At 37.3% G+C, this 16210-nt stretch overlaps 1 protein-coding gene across 1 annotated transcript; it reads left to right on the top strand.

Moving 5' to 3' along the window:
• Positions 1-10480: 10480 nt before the first annotated feature.
• On the top strand, positions 10481-13986 carry LOC122086003 (sugar carrier protein A). Its single transcript, XM_042654659.1, has 4 exons — positions 10481-10870; positions 11469-11788; positions 12378-13004; positions 13245-13986. The coding sequence occupies exons 1-4, from the start codon at positions 10726-10728 to the stop codon at positions 13713-13715; spliced, it is 1563 nt and encodes a 520-aa protein (XP_042510593.1). The 5' UTR covers positions 10481-10725; the 3' UTR covers positions 13716-13986.
• The last annotated feature ends 2224 nt before the right edge of the window (positions 13987-16210 follow it).

Below are 16210 nucleotides of genomic sequence, written 5' to 3'. Positions count from 1 at the left end.
TTCATATCGTGAACAGCTTATCAAAAGAAAAATCTTGTGAATATGGAAAAGTGTCTTCTTTGAAAGAGTGAACTTCATGTGCAAGCGCAAGGTTAATGGGATGCATGAATAATCAAAGAGTCATTTTTCTTGATGAGCGGAATGATCATTTTACCTCCATGTATTTGGGTGAGGAGTTACGCTCCCCCACAAAAAAGAAAATTTCCTTATGATATATGTGAATCGGCATATTTACCTGTTGGTTCAAAAGAGTCAGTATTGTTATTTTTTCTTTCTTTCCTTTTAGTGTGGTTTATATTGTCCCTTTTAACTTTAATAAGACTTAAAACATGGAAGATATTTGGGTTGTGTTTGATAACTTAGAGAAGAAAAAAATGTAAAAATTGTACTATTTTATTGCTTTAAGAAATTCTCATTATGTTTGGTATATCCAAAATATTCTTTATTTGAATTTCAAAATTCACTTTGGGAAAGGTGAAGTTTTCTTGTGTTGTAAAAAAAAAAAAAGTCTTGCCTAAAACACAAGAAAATAGAAAAACCTTTTTTTTTTTTCTTTTCTTTTCTTGTATTGATAACCAAACAGACATAATTTTTTTTTATTTTCTTTCCATTTCATTTTATCTCTATTATTTTCTTTCGTTCTCTTTTCTATATTCATTTTCGCTTCTTTTCTCTTGGCTTCCAAACACAGCCTAGGAGTGTAAGTTTGGCCATGACGGTCCAAACTCGCCACCACGAATAGTGCCTAGGCTAAGATTTATGTGCCTAAGGATGGGTTAGCGTTGAAAAATACTGATCATGGGTCGGGTTAGGGTCAGGGTTGGGGTAAGGCCTAGGTTTAGTCCGACTCGGTCTTGATTTTAACCCTGATTTAGATATATAAATTAAGGCTATCACCTTATCCTTTTATTCAGTATATTGAAATTTGGGTGATTGATTCTTGTGGTTAGGTGTCCAAAACATCTATTATTGTGTTGCATTTCATAATTTTAATTGTGTATTGATCATTTGATTCATTGATGCACTTCTTCTCCTTTTTTTTTTTTTTTGGTTAAATATAGAAGATTCAAATAGTAAAAACAGGGTCAGCTAGGTTTAGGACCAACTTGACCCAATCAGAGTCAATTAACGCTAGGTTGGGTTGGCATGAACTCGGTAGGGTCGAACCAAGGCATGAGTTCGGCAAGGTTGAGTTCGGCCTGAGTTGAGTTTGGAGCCTATGGTTGAGCTGGGTTTTAAGTCTTGTTTCACACAATCAAAACCAATATGTTGGCTGATTTTTGTTTTTCTTTCTTAGTTATCTTATTTGAACACTGCCTATGAACACTTAAATTTTTTTACAAGAATGTATGACATAGGTTCTCTTTCGCATCAATTATATTTTCATTTATGACCTCCTTTAGAAAAATATTAATGAAAATCATTTTCAATCAAAATTACAAATTTTATGGTAACTACTAGATATGATAGAGAATATAATGAGAAATAGATTTGGGTAATGCCTATGTGCAGACTAGTTTTTGAAGAAATTGGCCCAAATTAACAAAAGCCCATATTTAGTTTATTTACATCTTCTTTCCCAAATCAAAACTGAGGGGTGGGGGCGGTGTGGTGGAATGAAGCAGGGGGTAGGGGCGTGTGGGTTGCAGGAAGGAATGATGGTTTTGGGTGCTTGTGGAAGGAGGATGAGGGGAGAGAGGTGCTGCATACAAGAGAAGGGGTGGTTAACAGGACGAGTGCTTTCTTGGAGATGGGCCTAAGGATTGCCACAATGACAGAATCAACTTCACCTCTACACTTGAGAAGACAGACAAGTGGAATTGGAGGTTCCTCATCCTTTAGGTTTTTTTAAGGTGATGGAGATGGATTTTCTGGTCTTACAAGGGCGAGGTTGATTGCCTTAATTAAGGGGGTGGCATTACCATAAAAATTAAAAATTAGGGTGAGGGGTGGCAATTTCTGAATTTGGATCAACTATATACGTTCACGTCGATATACATGTGAAGATCCAACACTTGTTCCTTATATTTCTCTATATACCTCTCTTCATTCTTGTCATAACAAGAAGTGTGACATGTGATGTTAGATCTTCACATGTATATCCAGTTGAACCTAGCAAACTCGAAATTTCCTAAATTTCACTCGCTCTCTTCAAACCCAAAAAGGCATAGGTTCAATTAACCACTTTTTAAGTGCTTGGGATAAAATCCCATGCCTAGATAAGGGTGGTGTATCCATAATCCACTTTGATGGGCACATGTCCACCAACGTACTGGATCTTTAATTCAAAAGTACACTGGAGACATGCATATCCAAAATGTGAAAATACCTTAATCCAACTTTAAAACGGATCTAAAATCCAAAATTAGAGTCCTAACCAAGTTGAAACAAAACATTCAAAGAAAATGTTGGATATGTCATTGGTATACCTTGACACGTGTCTATCTCTTTCTTTTCTTGAATAAGCCATTTATACCTTTTCATTAAAAAACCAAAGACACCTTAAAGTGGATAAAAAACCAACACCTCGGGAAAGTGAGATGAGATTGGTCAATCACCAACTTCGATGGTTGGTGGTCGGTGGTCCATCGGAGAAACTTTCTTTCTTCCTAAAGAGAGGCCTATTTTAAATTTTTATTTAGTGGCTCAACCAAAGTAATGTCTAAAATATAGACTTTCCCATTGAAAAATAATGGAAAAAGCTGTCCAATAGATCAGTTTCCAATGGAAATTTTTATTATTTTATGGTGTTTTCCACTAGAGATCGAGCTCCATATTTTTGGAGAATCAAATGTAAAATTAGAACGTAAGACATCAGAATTTTATATTTACATTTGATTTCATAGTTTCTGGTTTGTTTCCCGGGAACAGTTTCTCTTGATAGTCAGCTCAAAACATTTTTTGGCTGCACACCTTGTAACATGTGGAAATTAAGGTGATACAATTATCATTTATATATGATACAATTATTCATAGATAAAAGAAGATTTAAACAAAAAATGTGTATGATATGGTATGTTTAAAATTATACAAAATTTGAATGGGCAGTCAAAATGCGACCAAACTTTTCTAAGACATGAGAGAAAGCCACGAAGATTATTATTTCTTCTAACAAAAAATGATACGTCTAAAAAAAAAAAACGATATTTAAAATGCATTTTAAATAACTATGAACAAACTTTCCTTAAAAGTTTTTTTATATTTTAACATTTTATTGCATATATGGGAAGTGATTTTTTTGAATGAAAACAATTGCTTTAATGTGAGGATAATAGGTTTACTGGGTTTTCATTTATGTAGTGTATTGCTAACATGGAGTTGGTCAGTGAAGCAACCAACCATACGTGATATAATATATCTTTTCTATACCCAATATATATATATATATATATATGTGTGTGTGTGTGTGTGTGTGCGGTTTTGAATTCATAGTGGGCTGATTAAAAATAAAATAAAATAAAATCTTAATGGGTCTGGAAGTCCATTGCAATCACAAGAATCCAAACCCTCACCTAATGAAGCTTGCTATTTAGTACATATATATATGAGAAAATGATTGTCAAAAGTGGAATATAATATAAGAGATTTAGATAGTCATTTCACATTATATTTTAGTAATTTATTTATATATAATCCTTAATATGAATGTAGATACAACTGCTTGGAGGCTAAAGATTTGTGTTCTTGATGTTCGTAAATGGGATGTCCTAGAGGTGTTGCGGTATTATGTTTCTTTCCTTTCCTTTCTTTCTCTTTCTCTCTTTTTCCCTTTATTTACTCTATTTTCTTTTTTCTTTTCCTTTGTTCTAATTCGGATCAATACAGCAGACCCGTTTAGTTGTGATAAGGCTCAGTTATGTTGTTGTTGTATGAATGTTGATATAGGGAAGAGGGGAGAGGAGGGAGAGATCAAGTTTTAGACCAAGAATAAAAGGGGAAGTGGATCGAGTGAGACTCTCAAACAGATTTTTTTTTACCATATTATCTTTTGTCTTTATTAATCCACTAATGGTATCAATTAAGAATTACGATTCGACAAAATTGCTATTGATGTGATCCGACAGATTCAGGCCGACATAACAAATTCCTCAAACCATGAGTGAGAGGGAATGATAAGAGTTTTGGGGGAGAGGAGAGTGAGGAGAGAAGGTAATTAGGGTGACAACCTAAGTTTGGAGAGAGAGAAAGAGATGCGAGGAAGGAGAGGTCGTTTTATTATCTTCTTAAATGGAGAGATAAAATTTTGTAGTACGATAAGAACAAACTTAGAAAGAGTTAACTAAACCATTATCACATATTGGGAAGAACACACAATACAAAGGAAATTGGACTCCAGCCAACACATTGTATCGAGTTTATTTACAACCCTAGTCTTATTAGTGCAATTGACCACGTGAAATAATTAATCTGTAATTCCATGATTCTAGTCAATTCTAAATTTGAAGCTCTAGTTTGAAATCCGGAATTGCAAAAGATCGGATCTTCAATTCAAGAATTTCCCATTAAGGTTTGCATATCCACTGTAAATAAAATTGAGAGGAGTCAAAGTTTTAGTTTTTTGGGATAAAGTTTTCCTTCACCCGCGGTGATCATCAGTTTCCATCAAATTGATTAGACAAGGAAAATTTTGATCTCGTCAATAAAGAGTTGTGAGTGTAATAATTACGTAAGACTCTAAATCATAGGTCACATTTTGGCAAATGATCTAGGGTGAAGGAAAACTTAAACCGATTCAAAATGTGGGCTTAAAGTTCAAAGGATACAACCTTCAATAGAGAACATTTTTTTTTGGTAATTTCAAGTATTAAGGCCTTTGGTCTAACTAATCATGTGGATCCATACTAACCCAACAACCACATGGATCGAGTCATACTGAGGTTGAATAAACATCCCGTGTGAGTTGCCCTAAGTAAGTAAGAGGAGTTGAACTCAAAACCATACTCTTCCTAAGGTGAAGGTCTATTGCCAACTCGACTACTTCTTGGGATTCAATAAAGAATATTCTTTTGTTGCTTTTTTCCATACAAAAGATCAAAAGAACCCTTAGGGGGTGTTTGGTTCGGTAAATCTTTGGGATGATATTCTTTAGAATGATAATTCTTAATTTTTGGAGTTGTTTGGTTCTACTAGGATGACCCTCATAAGTGAGCACCCTACTTCTCATGAATGACCATATTACAAAGGATGTGTTCCAAATCTAAGTTTACCTCAACACTTAAACTCAGATTTGAGCAACCTTTTTACCACCTAGTATAAAAGGAGAAAAAGGAAAGAAGTTCTCTATGGAAGCCAATATCTCAACCCGCGAGAAACATGTACTAGCCTCAAGGCAACTAAACGATTTTTCAGAAAGAAACATAATTCAGAAGAATGTCTATCAAAAGATTGACATTCATATCCGATACATAGACCATTTGATTTACCGAACCAAACACCCCCTTAACATGTGAACGAATCCAACACAAGCTGAAAGAAAGATGACATTGGATCAATCAACAACTTCTACGATTGGTGGTCCATCAGAAACACTTTAATTTCTTTCTCCTTAAAGAGGGGTCTAGTTTAGTGGCTCGACCAAAGCAATGAAAGGGATAGCAAACTTCATCTTGGAAAGATTATTGGAAAAGCATTTAATGATAGGAAAGGTTGGCCTCTAAATCCCTTTTCCTTGGTTGATTCTTTTTATAAAGTCTTCCAATATAGAAAGCTTTATATATTTTTGGACAATCAAATGTAACATTAGGGTCAAAGAGAGACATCTGAATTTTATATTTACATTTGATTTAATAATTTATGGATTCTTTTTAGGGGTTCACATTGAGTCTACATCCTCTATAGCAAGCGGTGAGGTGTAGTGAGCATCGGACGACTAAAAGCATATGAGCATGTGCCTCAAGGGATTCCTAGCCACCAAATGCTCACTGCACTAGTGCAGTAGCTACAAACGATTTTCATGGGTTGCAGACCTTGTGCCATGTGAAAAGGTGTTGCAGACATTCCAATCATTAAATATTTAAAGAATATATTGATTGGTTATATGTCAAATTTCAATTAACCATAATATATAGATGAAGAGATTCTCATATATTGGATTTTTTTTCATATTTTTAAAACACACATGTATTGATATGCATTTTCTCATAGTTAGTTAAAACAAGTGCATGCATCTACCATTGGAGAGCAGATCACGTTCACGTATGAGAACATATAAGAATGATCCTGATTTGTGGATATAGAATCAATTTTCTCTCTTTTCATTTAATGGATTTTAAATTCACAGACTAGAAATATACGAGAATGTACCTGATCTGTTCACCTACCATTGATGAAACGACTATCTTTTTATACGAACCTATGTCGAAACATGAAGGCACGCAACCAAATAGTATTATTCTTTTTTTTTTTTTTAATACCCAAGGTTAGCAAAACCAAGAGCAAACTGCAGCATCAAAAGAACACGTGGTAGTTGACGAAGTATTGTGAGTTATTATTTAATTATTTTTTTGGGAGAGGGATAGGGATAGGGATAGGTATGCCACCGATATCAAGTATGTTAGCGGATAGCACCAATAGGAACACATGATGGAGTATTATTCATTAAGGATATGAGAGTCATTTTAGAAAAAGGGAAGAGAGAGATAGACACAATGGGTACTAGCATATTTGATATCGACGGCATACCCAACCTTTTCCCTATTTTTTTATTGAAAGTCTTGTGAGGTATTCCACTACATATTCTTTGTGAGGGATGAAAAATCTTGAGATGACATTATGCCTAGATATTTGTAAGTAACTGTAATGGCCCTTATGGGCCCACCTATTCTGATAGTTGTGATGTTCTTACCCACTTGTTGCTTGTTTTGTGACATTAGTTTCTTCATCTTAGCCTCTCAAGTCGTTGGTACAATATGTGCTTTAATAGCTTATCCCCTTCTTCCGCCTCCATGAGGTATGTGTGAAAGAGATAGGTTTCTAAGACTAATCTCACCTAACTATCAAAGTTGTCGCCAGGGCACAAGTTTGGCCTTATCGGTTGGTCAGGATTGAAAACCTTTGGCATAAAATAGGGTTGGATCAGGTCAAAGATGAAATTTTCAGTAAAAAATAAATGATTCTCATTAAATTTTGATATGATCCGATCTATACAGTTATAGGATCAATATGAATCCGAGGGACTAGTTATACCGAACGCCTTGATACTTATTGTTAGCAAAAAAAAAAAAGTCAAGATTGAGATCTTAAGTTGAGCCCGATGAATCCTGATTTTAAATAATGATTAATGTATCCTCACTTTGTATAATGACACTCCCCACCATCTCTCTCCTCCTTTGTCCATGGGATGAAAAGTCAAAAACCATCCTTTCATTGGTTTTCAGTTTTCACATTTATGGCTTGTTCGGGTGAAGCATCTCAACCAGCCTTGCTCTCTCTCTCTCTCTCTCTCTCTCTCTCTCTCTCTCTCTCTCTCTCTCTCTCTTTCTTTTTGTAGCAGTCATATTACATCTTGGTCTTCCTATATTTGCCATTCTTAATTGTCCAAGGGAAAATGTTTTCTTATCACTAAAATCGAAATGGTAATTATCATGATCACAAGCAATAGTATGCGCCATTGAATGCCTTTCTGTTTCTGTAGATAATATTGATCAATTCTATTGCTTGGAAATTAGTGGCCTACACTATACATACCAAAGTTGGTACTAGGGGGTATTGATTAATATTTGCAAAGAAGAATATCTCCAAACAGCATGTTCATGGTTCTCTCTTCCGTGTTTCTTCAAGAATCATGAATTTGTTTATTTGAATCTCACTTTGTTCTATTGAAGTCGGGACCAATTAGGGTGGACCCAGCACGGCCTGAAGGTGGATTCAATGGAGTCAAAACCTGAATTTTCAACTATGACGCGTATCACATCATATTCATTAATATGAATATTGGTAATATGTTGACATGATTACATATTGATATACCTAAAAGTAGCCCATCTAAGGGCACTTGATGCCTGGCAAAAAACAGCAAAGGCGAATAACTAGGTCAAAGCAAATGAGATCTCTTGGGAAGCGAACTCCCACATTGGGACTTAAGATTCCCATTGCATCACAAAAAGAGAGTACAACCCAATTTTCTTATTTGGGAAGGACTCTCTTATTAAACTTGGACCCTACATCCCTTTTCAACCTAAATAGGAGAGGTAAGGTAGAAGGTACAAATATTATAAATCTCCTATCACAAAGAGAGTACTACTGTTGTTACACAGATTTGACTTGAGCATCAAAGAGTTCTCATAGAGTTTGTTTTGAATCTCCCTTCTTCCATCTTTGGTGCGTAGCCTCTTTGTGCCAGTGATCCAAATTATGGTAACAACACATATGTACCTACCATATGTATAATATCTATCCCTTGCCAGATGTGCAATTACATACTTATCAACTGTATGTGTAATATCTATCCTTGTAGCATGCTTGTGTATACTCAAAAAGTCAAAAAATTTGGACACAAGTCTAAATAGAGCATTGTAATAAAAAACTCTTGATTATGTTTTTCTTTTTATTTCTTTATTTTACTAGGGGAAAGGATCCCCACAACATCAAAGCACTTATTTTATTGCAAACCATCACACACAATTACCCGTGAAGTCTACTACATTGACACATTCTCTCTCTTGCTTTGACATGTGGGTCCCAAGCTTATGATGACATTCTCTGCAATGCCATTGGAGTGGTGTACAAATTCCCCTCCCCCACGTTGGTGTCCTGAGAAATCATCTTCCATTTTATTATTAGATATACAATTCCTATGCTATAAAAGGAATCTCTCCCGCCACACCAATGGTGATAGAAATCTTCTCACATGCCACACTAATGATAGCTATATTCTCATCGTCAAAGAGAAGAAGTGTTGATTGCAGAAGATGTAGAAACGCAACCTAAAACGATGCAGAAGATAATGGAAAAACAAAACAAACAATGCACACGGATTTTACGAGGTTCAGCAAGGTTGCCTACTTCCCCGGTGAGATGAGATCCTACTTCACTATCAATGGAAAATAGGGTTACAGCGTTCGTCCTCACACCTCTCGGTATTGTTTGCTTTACAGAGAAAGAAACCCTCGCTACAAATATATAGTGAAAAAAACCCTAATCCGGAAAGTACACAATTGCTCTCAAATAAAAATTTTGAGCGGGGAGCTATGCCCCCCTACACCTCCTACTATGCAGGGGGACCTCCTGCCCCCTTCAACCCTCACGGCCCACTAACTGGCTAGCGGGATCACCGTCCTGCCTGTCTAGGTGCTGCACCAGTACCCCCTGGATTAAACTACGATGGAATACAAAACATCATACACCAACAGAAAGCAATGCTCTCACTCACCCTTCCTACCACTCCACCCCTTCCCCTGTCCCTCCCAACCTTCCCGCCTCAACTTTCCCTACAACTAGGGGTGTCAATTCCTAAATCGAATCGGTAAAATCGGCCGGACCAAACCGATAACAACACGGACCGAATCGAACCGAAGCCTTATTGGTTCGGTTCGGTTTGGAGTATTGCAACCCCAAAACCAAACCGAACCGCACCGAAAACCGGATGAACCCGACACCAAACCGAAACCGGCTCAAAACCCAGACCGAAACTGAAACCAAACTGGTAAGAAACCGAAACACTACAAAATTCATTAAAAAAATCAACATTTGCATAGTTTTGTATACATTTGTATGGAAAGTCGAATCCAAACTGGACCAAAAACCAAAACCAACCCGGTTACAAATCGATTTAAGAAACCAAAGACAAATCGAAACCAAACCGAAACTAGAATTTCTTTATTGGTTCGGTTTCGATTTCAACTTTTACACACCGAAACCGACTCAACCCAAACCAAAACCAAGCCCGACCGACCGATTGACACCCCTACCTACAACCTTGCCCATGCCCAGCACTATCCTCCCTCGTCCAACGATGACCCCACCTCTATTCCGTACTCAACCCCATCCCACCTTACCCCTTGCTTCACGCCCTTCCCTGTAATTCCAACTCTCTCCCAAAATGATAAGCTTAACAGAGTCTTTTGGGTTAGCTTGCCAAAAAAACAGGACAGTCTTTTCAGGAATTGACCTAAATTGGACAATAACGTCAAATCAAATTCCTTAATTCGGGATATTAAGACTCAGGAAATTACCTAAATCTGACAATGACTTCAAATCAAACTTCTTAATTCCGGAAATTAACTGATAAAATCCGGAACAAACGGATCCAGATCCTCCCCCAGACCTTAGAAGGAAAAGGAAACCATGCTTTGAGAGGCAAGAGGTCACTATTTTATAGAATCTCAAAACTGGGTATGGACCCAAACACAACAGAAAAAAATTACAGAAAAGGAAAGTCTTGGCTGGACATGGAAAGTATTTGTACAGATGAAAACGACTCCAATACCTTCCCTGGGTCAGTAAGATCAGGAGTAGTTTTATTTCAATTTCATACTATGATTTCAGATATATAAGTCAACAATCAATAAAGAATAAGAGTATTAAGTTGGAATTGTTTATCCAAAGAAGATTACTACTTATCCAAGTGGTTTTGAGTGATTTGTTTCTCAGTCTCTGACTTCAAATTGGATTTTATTTTTGGAGTCCAATGGCAGCTCTTCTACCTTTCTGAAGATTATTTTCTCTGTTCTGGTATCTGGGACTAGTGAGCTTTGTCGTCGGCTCCTGTAGAGAGAAAGAGAAGAGATGGCTGGGGGGACTCTGGGTCCGGCCGGTGTGGCTAAGGAGAGGGCACAGCAGTACCAGGGGAAGGTCACCTCTTATGTGGTGATTGCTTGTCTCGTTGCCGCCGTGGGCGGTTCAATCTTCGGATATGATATCGGAATTTCAGGTACCCTTTTTTAATTTTTGTTGGGTTTGAATTATATCTTTCTTAGAATTAATGGAACTAGCCTGTTTTCTTAAGATGATGATTATCAGTTTTGGGTAAACTTCTTCATTATGAAGAAAAACTGATCCAATTCTTTTTTATAGTATGCATAGGCTGTGTTCATCACACCCTCAGCTCTAATTTTTTGCAGAATATGTTCTGGGAAACATCTTTTTGATTCTGGATTCCTAAAGTAAATGAATATTCATTGTAAATGGTTCCTGGAAAAGTTTCATGGTGATACTTAGAAAGAGGGTAAATAGTATTTGCTTGGTTAAAGCTTTCTCCAATGAATCAAAAAGTTTGTGAACAGATAGGCTCAGAAGTACTGGAAACCCCTCACAGTAACTCCAGAGAAATAATACGAAACAAACACGAAAACATTCAAGTTTCGATGAATCAAGGACCCAAAGTTTTCTCCTTTTGACAAGTGATGAAATAACTATTGAATTGGAAGGGGGTGTGAGAATTGATTTGTATTTTGTAGTATCTCTGTCAATATAACAGTTTAAGGCTTTATTCAATTTGAGATTTTTTTTTTCCCATTGAAATTTGATAGGTGGAGTGACATCCATGGATTCTTTTCTGCTTAAATTCTTCCCATCAATCTACTACAGTCAGAATCATGCGCAACAGAGTAACTACTGCAAATACAACAGCCAGGTGCTCTCTGCATTCACTTCTTCTTTGTACCTTGCTGGATTGGTTTCATCTCTGGTTGCTTCTCCTGTAACGAGAAAGTATGGCCGTCGTTTAAGTATAATCTGTGGAGGGATCAGCTTTCTCGTTGGGGCCGCTCTTAATGCTTCTGCTATGAATTTGGCAATGCTGATCTTGGGTCGAATCATGCTTGGTTTTGGGATCGGATTTGGTAATCAGGTAGTTTTTCTTTGATTTTATGTATTTCTGTACAGTTATAGTCAGGTACTTTTGCTTTTCTGTAATGTATTTCTGCAAGTTCTACGTATAATGCATATCAATTAGAATGCATTTCTGTAGGATCTTGATGAATCTAAATGGAGGACCTGAGTTCTTGTTTTGTTGTGCTTGTTCTGTACGTATGTCTCAAAATCTGGTGATGAAGAGTCACTATTAACCGGAACACATTTATGCTTTTTTACATGCCTACTGAATGCCCAGAAGCACAGAGAATAGTTAGTGGAGGCAAATAGATAAATAAACAAAGAATCTGAAGAACTTCTCGGGTTTTGTCTGTGCCGCCTTATAAGTGAAGGAAAAGGGTGCCCTTGTATTATCAAGAACAACCTAGCCTCTCTCTGATGATATTAGGAACATCCACAATAGGAGAAAATTGAGACCTATTTGTCATATGGACTCAAATAGAATGAAAATAAAGTGAGGAAGCTGCCGAGATATTTGAATCTTGTCATTCTCATGTTAAATCTCCCCTTTGTATTATTTATTGATGTACATTGTTTGATTCCCCTGTTTCCCTGGTTGTTTCAAGGCGGTCCCATTGTATTTGTCAGAGATGCCACCTGCTCATCTCCGAGGAGGCCTGAACATGATGTTTCAGGTAGCAACTACTTCGGGAATCTTCACAGCAAACATGATCAATTTTGGGACACAGAACATCAAATCATGGGGATGGAGGCTCTCCCTAGGCCTAGCAGCACTCCCTGCATTGCTGATGACAGTAGGAGGGATCCTTCTTCCAGAGACACCGAACAGCCTAATTGAACAAGGTTTTCGTGACAAAGGAAGAAAAGTTCTAGAGGAGATAAGAGGTACCCACAATGTTGATGCAGAGTTTGAAGACATGGTTGAAGCTAGTGAGCTTGCGAACTCAATCAAGCATCCCTTCAGAAACATCCTTGAGAGAAAAAACAGACCACAGTTGGTGATGGCAGTCCTCATGCCAACATTCCAGATCCTAACAGGCATTAATTCAATTCTATTCTATGCCCCCGTGCTGTTCCAGAGCATGGGTTTTGGGGGAAATGCTTCACTATATTCATCAGTCTTGACTGGCGCTGTTCTTTGTTTGTCAACTTTTATCTCAATTGCAACAGTTGATAGATTGGGTCGAAGACCTCTTCTAATCAGTGGAGGAATACAGATGATTGTTTGTCAGGTACCCATTCAGGAAAACTTTCTGTGTAGTCTCTAGCATGACACTGAACCCGAACTGAACTATGAGTATCCACAACTTAGTGTTTAGATTAGATGATATCTTCTATTCCATATTTCTCCTATATAGTCAGTAGTTGGAAAGTTTGTTTGCTGTTCTTTGTTGTAATGTTTTTGTGACACAAAAGGAGAATAATTTGCGATTAACACTATACAATTTTTCCATCTTTTGCTCATGAAACAGGTAATAGTGGCCATAATCTTGGCCCTCAAGTTCAATAACAATCAGACACTCTCGAAAGGATTCTCAATACTAGTGGTATTGGTGATCTGCCTCTTTGTCACGGCTTTTGGATGGTCATGGGGCCCACTTGGGTGGACTGTTCCTAGTGAGATATTTCCTTTAGAAATCCGATCAGCTGGACAAAGCATTACTGTGGCTGTCAACCTGTTCTTTACTTTTGTAATTGCGCAGGCTTTCCTTGCCCTCCTCTGTTCTTTCAAATTTGGAATCTTCCTCTTCTTTGCGGGTTGGATCACTATCATGACCATCTTTGTTTATTTCCTCCTTCCTGAAACCAAGGGAATTCCTATTGAAGAGATGATATTTGTGTGGAGAAAACACTGGTTCTGGAAGCGGTTTTTGCCTGCAGAAGTTGAAGAGGAAAGCACTGGGAAAAACAAGAAAATCGAGCTGGGAAATCAGCAGGTGTGAGTTTGAAGCCTGACTGCTGAGCAAACATGGTATTCTCTAGGAAGATTGTTAGGGTTATGATGCACTACTGAAGAATTAAGAATGTTGATCATAAATTGTATCTATTGACTTGTAATCATTTCAAATGAACATGCAAGGAACAAGTTTAGGCCTGGCTGAGTTATAAGCTAGGCCCCTTGAGAGAATTCAGTTGTGTATAACCAATAAACAGATGTAATTTCAAGTGATCACTTTCTATACTGCAAATAGATAATGACCCTCATCACATTCACTTTTAGACAGAACAGTGAGAATACATAGCTAAGTTTTTGGGGTCGCGATGAAAAAAAGATCAGATCACACTAATGACACCTAGATTGTGGAATTGATAATGCCAGTTTTTCTACAGTTGGAGGGTGAACGGCAGGATTTGATCCCATCACCTGACCAGAAAATCCAAGGTCTCTACCTCTAGGGCAAGCATCATCTTCCAGTCACAGCAACATTGCTGCCTGAAAGTATATTGAAAATGACATTTTCTTCTGGTAGCATGGATTATTTAGGTATCACATGTATTCATTCCTTCTTTATCTTTGATGCATAAGGACTTTCTAGCATTTAGTTCTTAGGAGTTGGAATGGTGTGCCTGGTCTTGATTTTTATGATAAAGGTTCCATCTTAGGTGTCGGTAAACATGGAATGCTACCTACACTTTCTATTCTGAAGTAGATTTTAGAATCCATATTTGAAAAGTAGTTAAAGATATGATAGTTATGAAGGGTATTAATCTGAAATACTGGAATGTACCTCTGTTCATGAACAAAGTCAAAATGGAGATGCAATCTTTGAGGGAAGGTCTAACAACCCACAATATAACTCCCTTCTTTTTTGAGAAGTCTCTTTGCAGTTAGGTGTTGGGGGGCGCGGGGGGGGGGGGGGGGGGGGGACATTGGTCTTGTAGGCCAAGTAAGAAGGGTTTAAGCTCTTATTCAAAGGCCATTATTTGCATATAGGAATACTGAATTAACATACTAGCTTCCTACTTGTTTGAGATGTCTGCTTTCAGTTAGGTGTTGTGGGCAGAACAGGGAGACTTGGCCTTTCATCAGAGTGCATATGGGAGTGTTTTTGTGTCTGATTTTAGTGAATGACTGATTCCACAATAAACCTTATACCAAGAAGGGCCCAGTGATCTGCCAGAGCTAGCTGAACAGTCTTCAACTAAGCAGTCTCTTGCCATGACAAGGAACAACTTCAATGAAATGTAAACTAGAGTAGCAGTTAAGTTTCTACAGCTTCTTTTGCAGTCTTGATGAAATTAAATGGGATCGTTTGATATAGATCCTTATTATGTTTTTCCTTTTAACCCTGCTATATTGCAATTATCTCGGTGATTACAAACAGTATAATGTTAAATTTTTTCTTTCCTCCTTTCTTCATTACCATGATGATCCAACTACACATCTATTTGAAGAAAGTATTTGTTGTGACCAAAAACTGGCCCCGTCTATGGGTAAGAGTCCTGCAAAATACAAAGGGAAAAGATAGAGAGACTAAAAAATGGGCTCTAGGAGGGATTCTCCGATGCCAAAGTCAGTTTATGGATAACAGTAATAATTTTGGGGACTTGAAATAGCAGTGGGGAGAGAGGGATTAAATCCCCTTTACCTGGAATATCTCTTTCCTATTCATAGAATGAGACACTGAGTGTAGTAAAGCCCTAATCCCAGTAGTGGAGTGAAATTTCTTGTTTACCCTGTAGACAATTGCCTTGAATAGGTGGAGATTTCCTTATTTTATAGTTGGTTTTTTGAGTGCCATGTGTCCCATGCCCATTGGTGAGGTAATTTTAGGCCTATCAGGATCCTATTCCACTAACATTCTTGTGGCAGCCTACTTTTGCTTTAGTCTTGGTATCATAATTCCTTAGCTAAATTGTTATCAGAAAACAATTAAAATGTTGCTATTAAGAGGGGGAAAAAACTGGTTATTGGAAATGCAAGTAATAGTCTTGCTACGGTTGTTCGGCAAGGGAGGTTGTATGATTGCATGTCACATGAGGTTAGCAAGGTGGAGGAGCAAAAAGGTTCTAAAACTTGAGAATGGTCAAGGTAGATATCATTTTGATACTATTTTGGAATGTACTAGATTGGACTATATATCTTTTTTTTTAAATCAGTTTTTATTACAATTTTACCCTTGAACCATATATGTGGGATGAGATCCAAAAGGTCAAAATAGGAGATCGATTAAGACAAATACCATCTCGTTCCATTTTCTAGAACCATGGGAGCAAATCCTGTGGAAGAGCTAGTGTTGCAGGCCCGAACACCAACAACTCTAACAATTGACTAGCTTTTTATTTTGATCATATCTTTGAAGTTCAGAGTTGAAAGCTTTCTCTCATATTGTTTTATTGAAAATGCACATTCTTTATATGAAAGAAGGATGAGGGATCCTTGGTGTTCTATTACTTATCCTAACAAGCAATTGTTAATTTGTTTACAGATGGACTA

The sequence above is a fragment of the Macadamia integrifolia genome, chromosome 8 (genome assembly GCF_013358625.1).
Source record: "Macadamia integrifolia cultivar HAES 741 chromosome 8, SCU_Mint_v3, whole genome shotgun sequence".
Lineage (NCBI taxonomy): Eukaryota > Viridiplantae > Streptophyta > Magnoliopsida > Proteales > Proteaceae > Macadamia > Macadamia integrifolia.
This window is presented reverse-complemented; position numbering and strand designations above follow the sequence as displayed.

Bases quoted from the DNA above. Each gene is read 5' to 3' on its own strand.
- LOC122086003 (XM_042654659.1), top strand. From the start codon at position 10,726: ATGGCTGGGGGGACTCTGGGTCCGGCCGGTGTGGCTAAGGAGAGGGCA. The intron at 10,871-11,468 runs GTACCCTTTTTT...GAAATTTGATAG, and splicing joins ATATGATATCGGAATTTCAG to GTGGAGTGACATCCATGGAT. The intron at 13,005-13,244 runs GTACCCATTCAG...CTCATGAAACAG, and splicing joins TACAGATGATTGTTTGTCAG to GTAATAGTGGCCATAATCTT.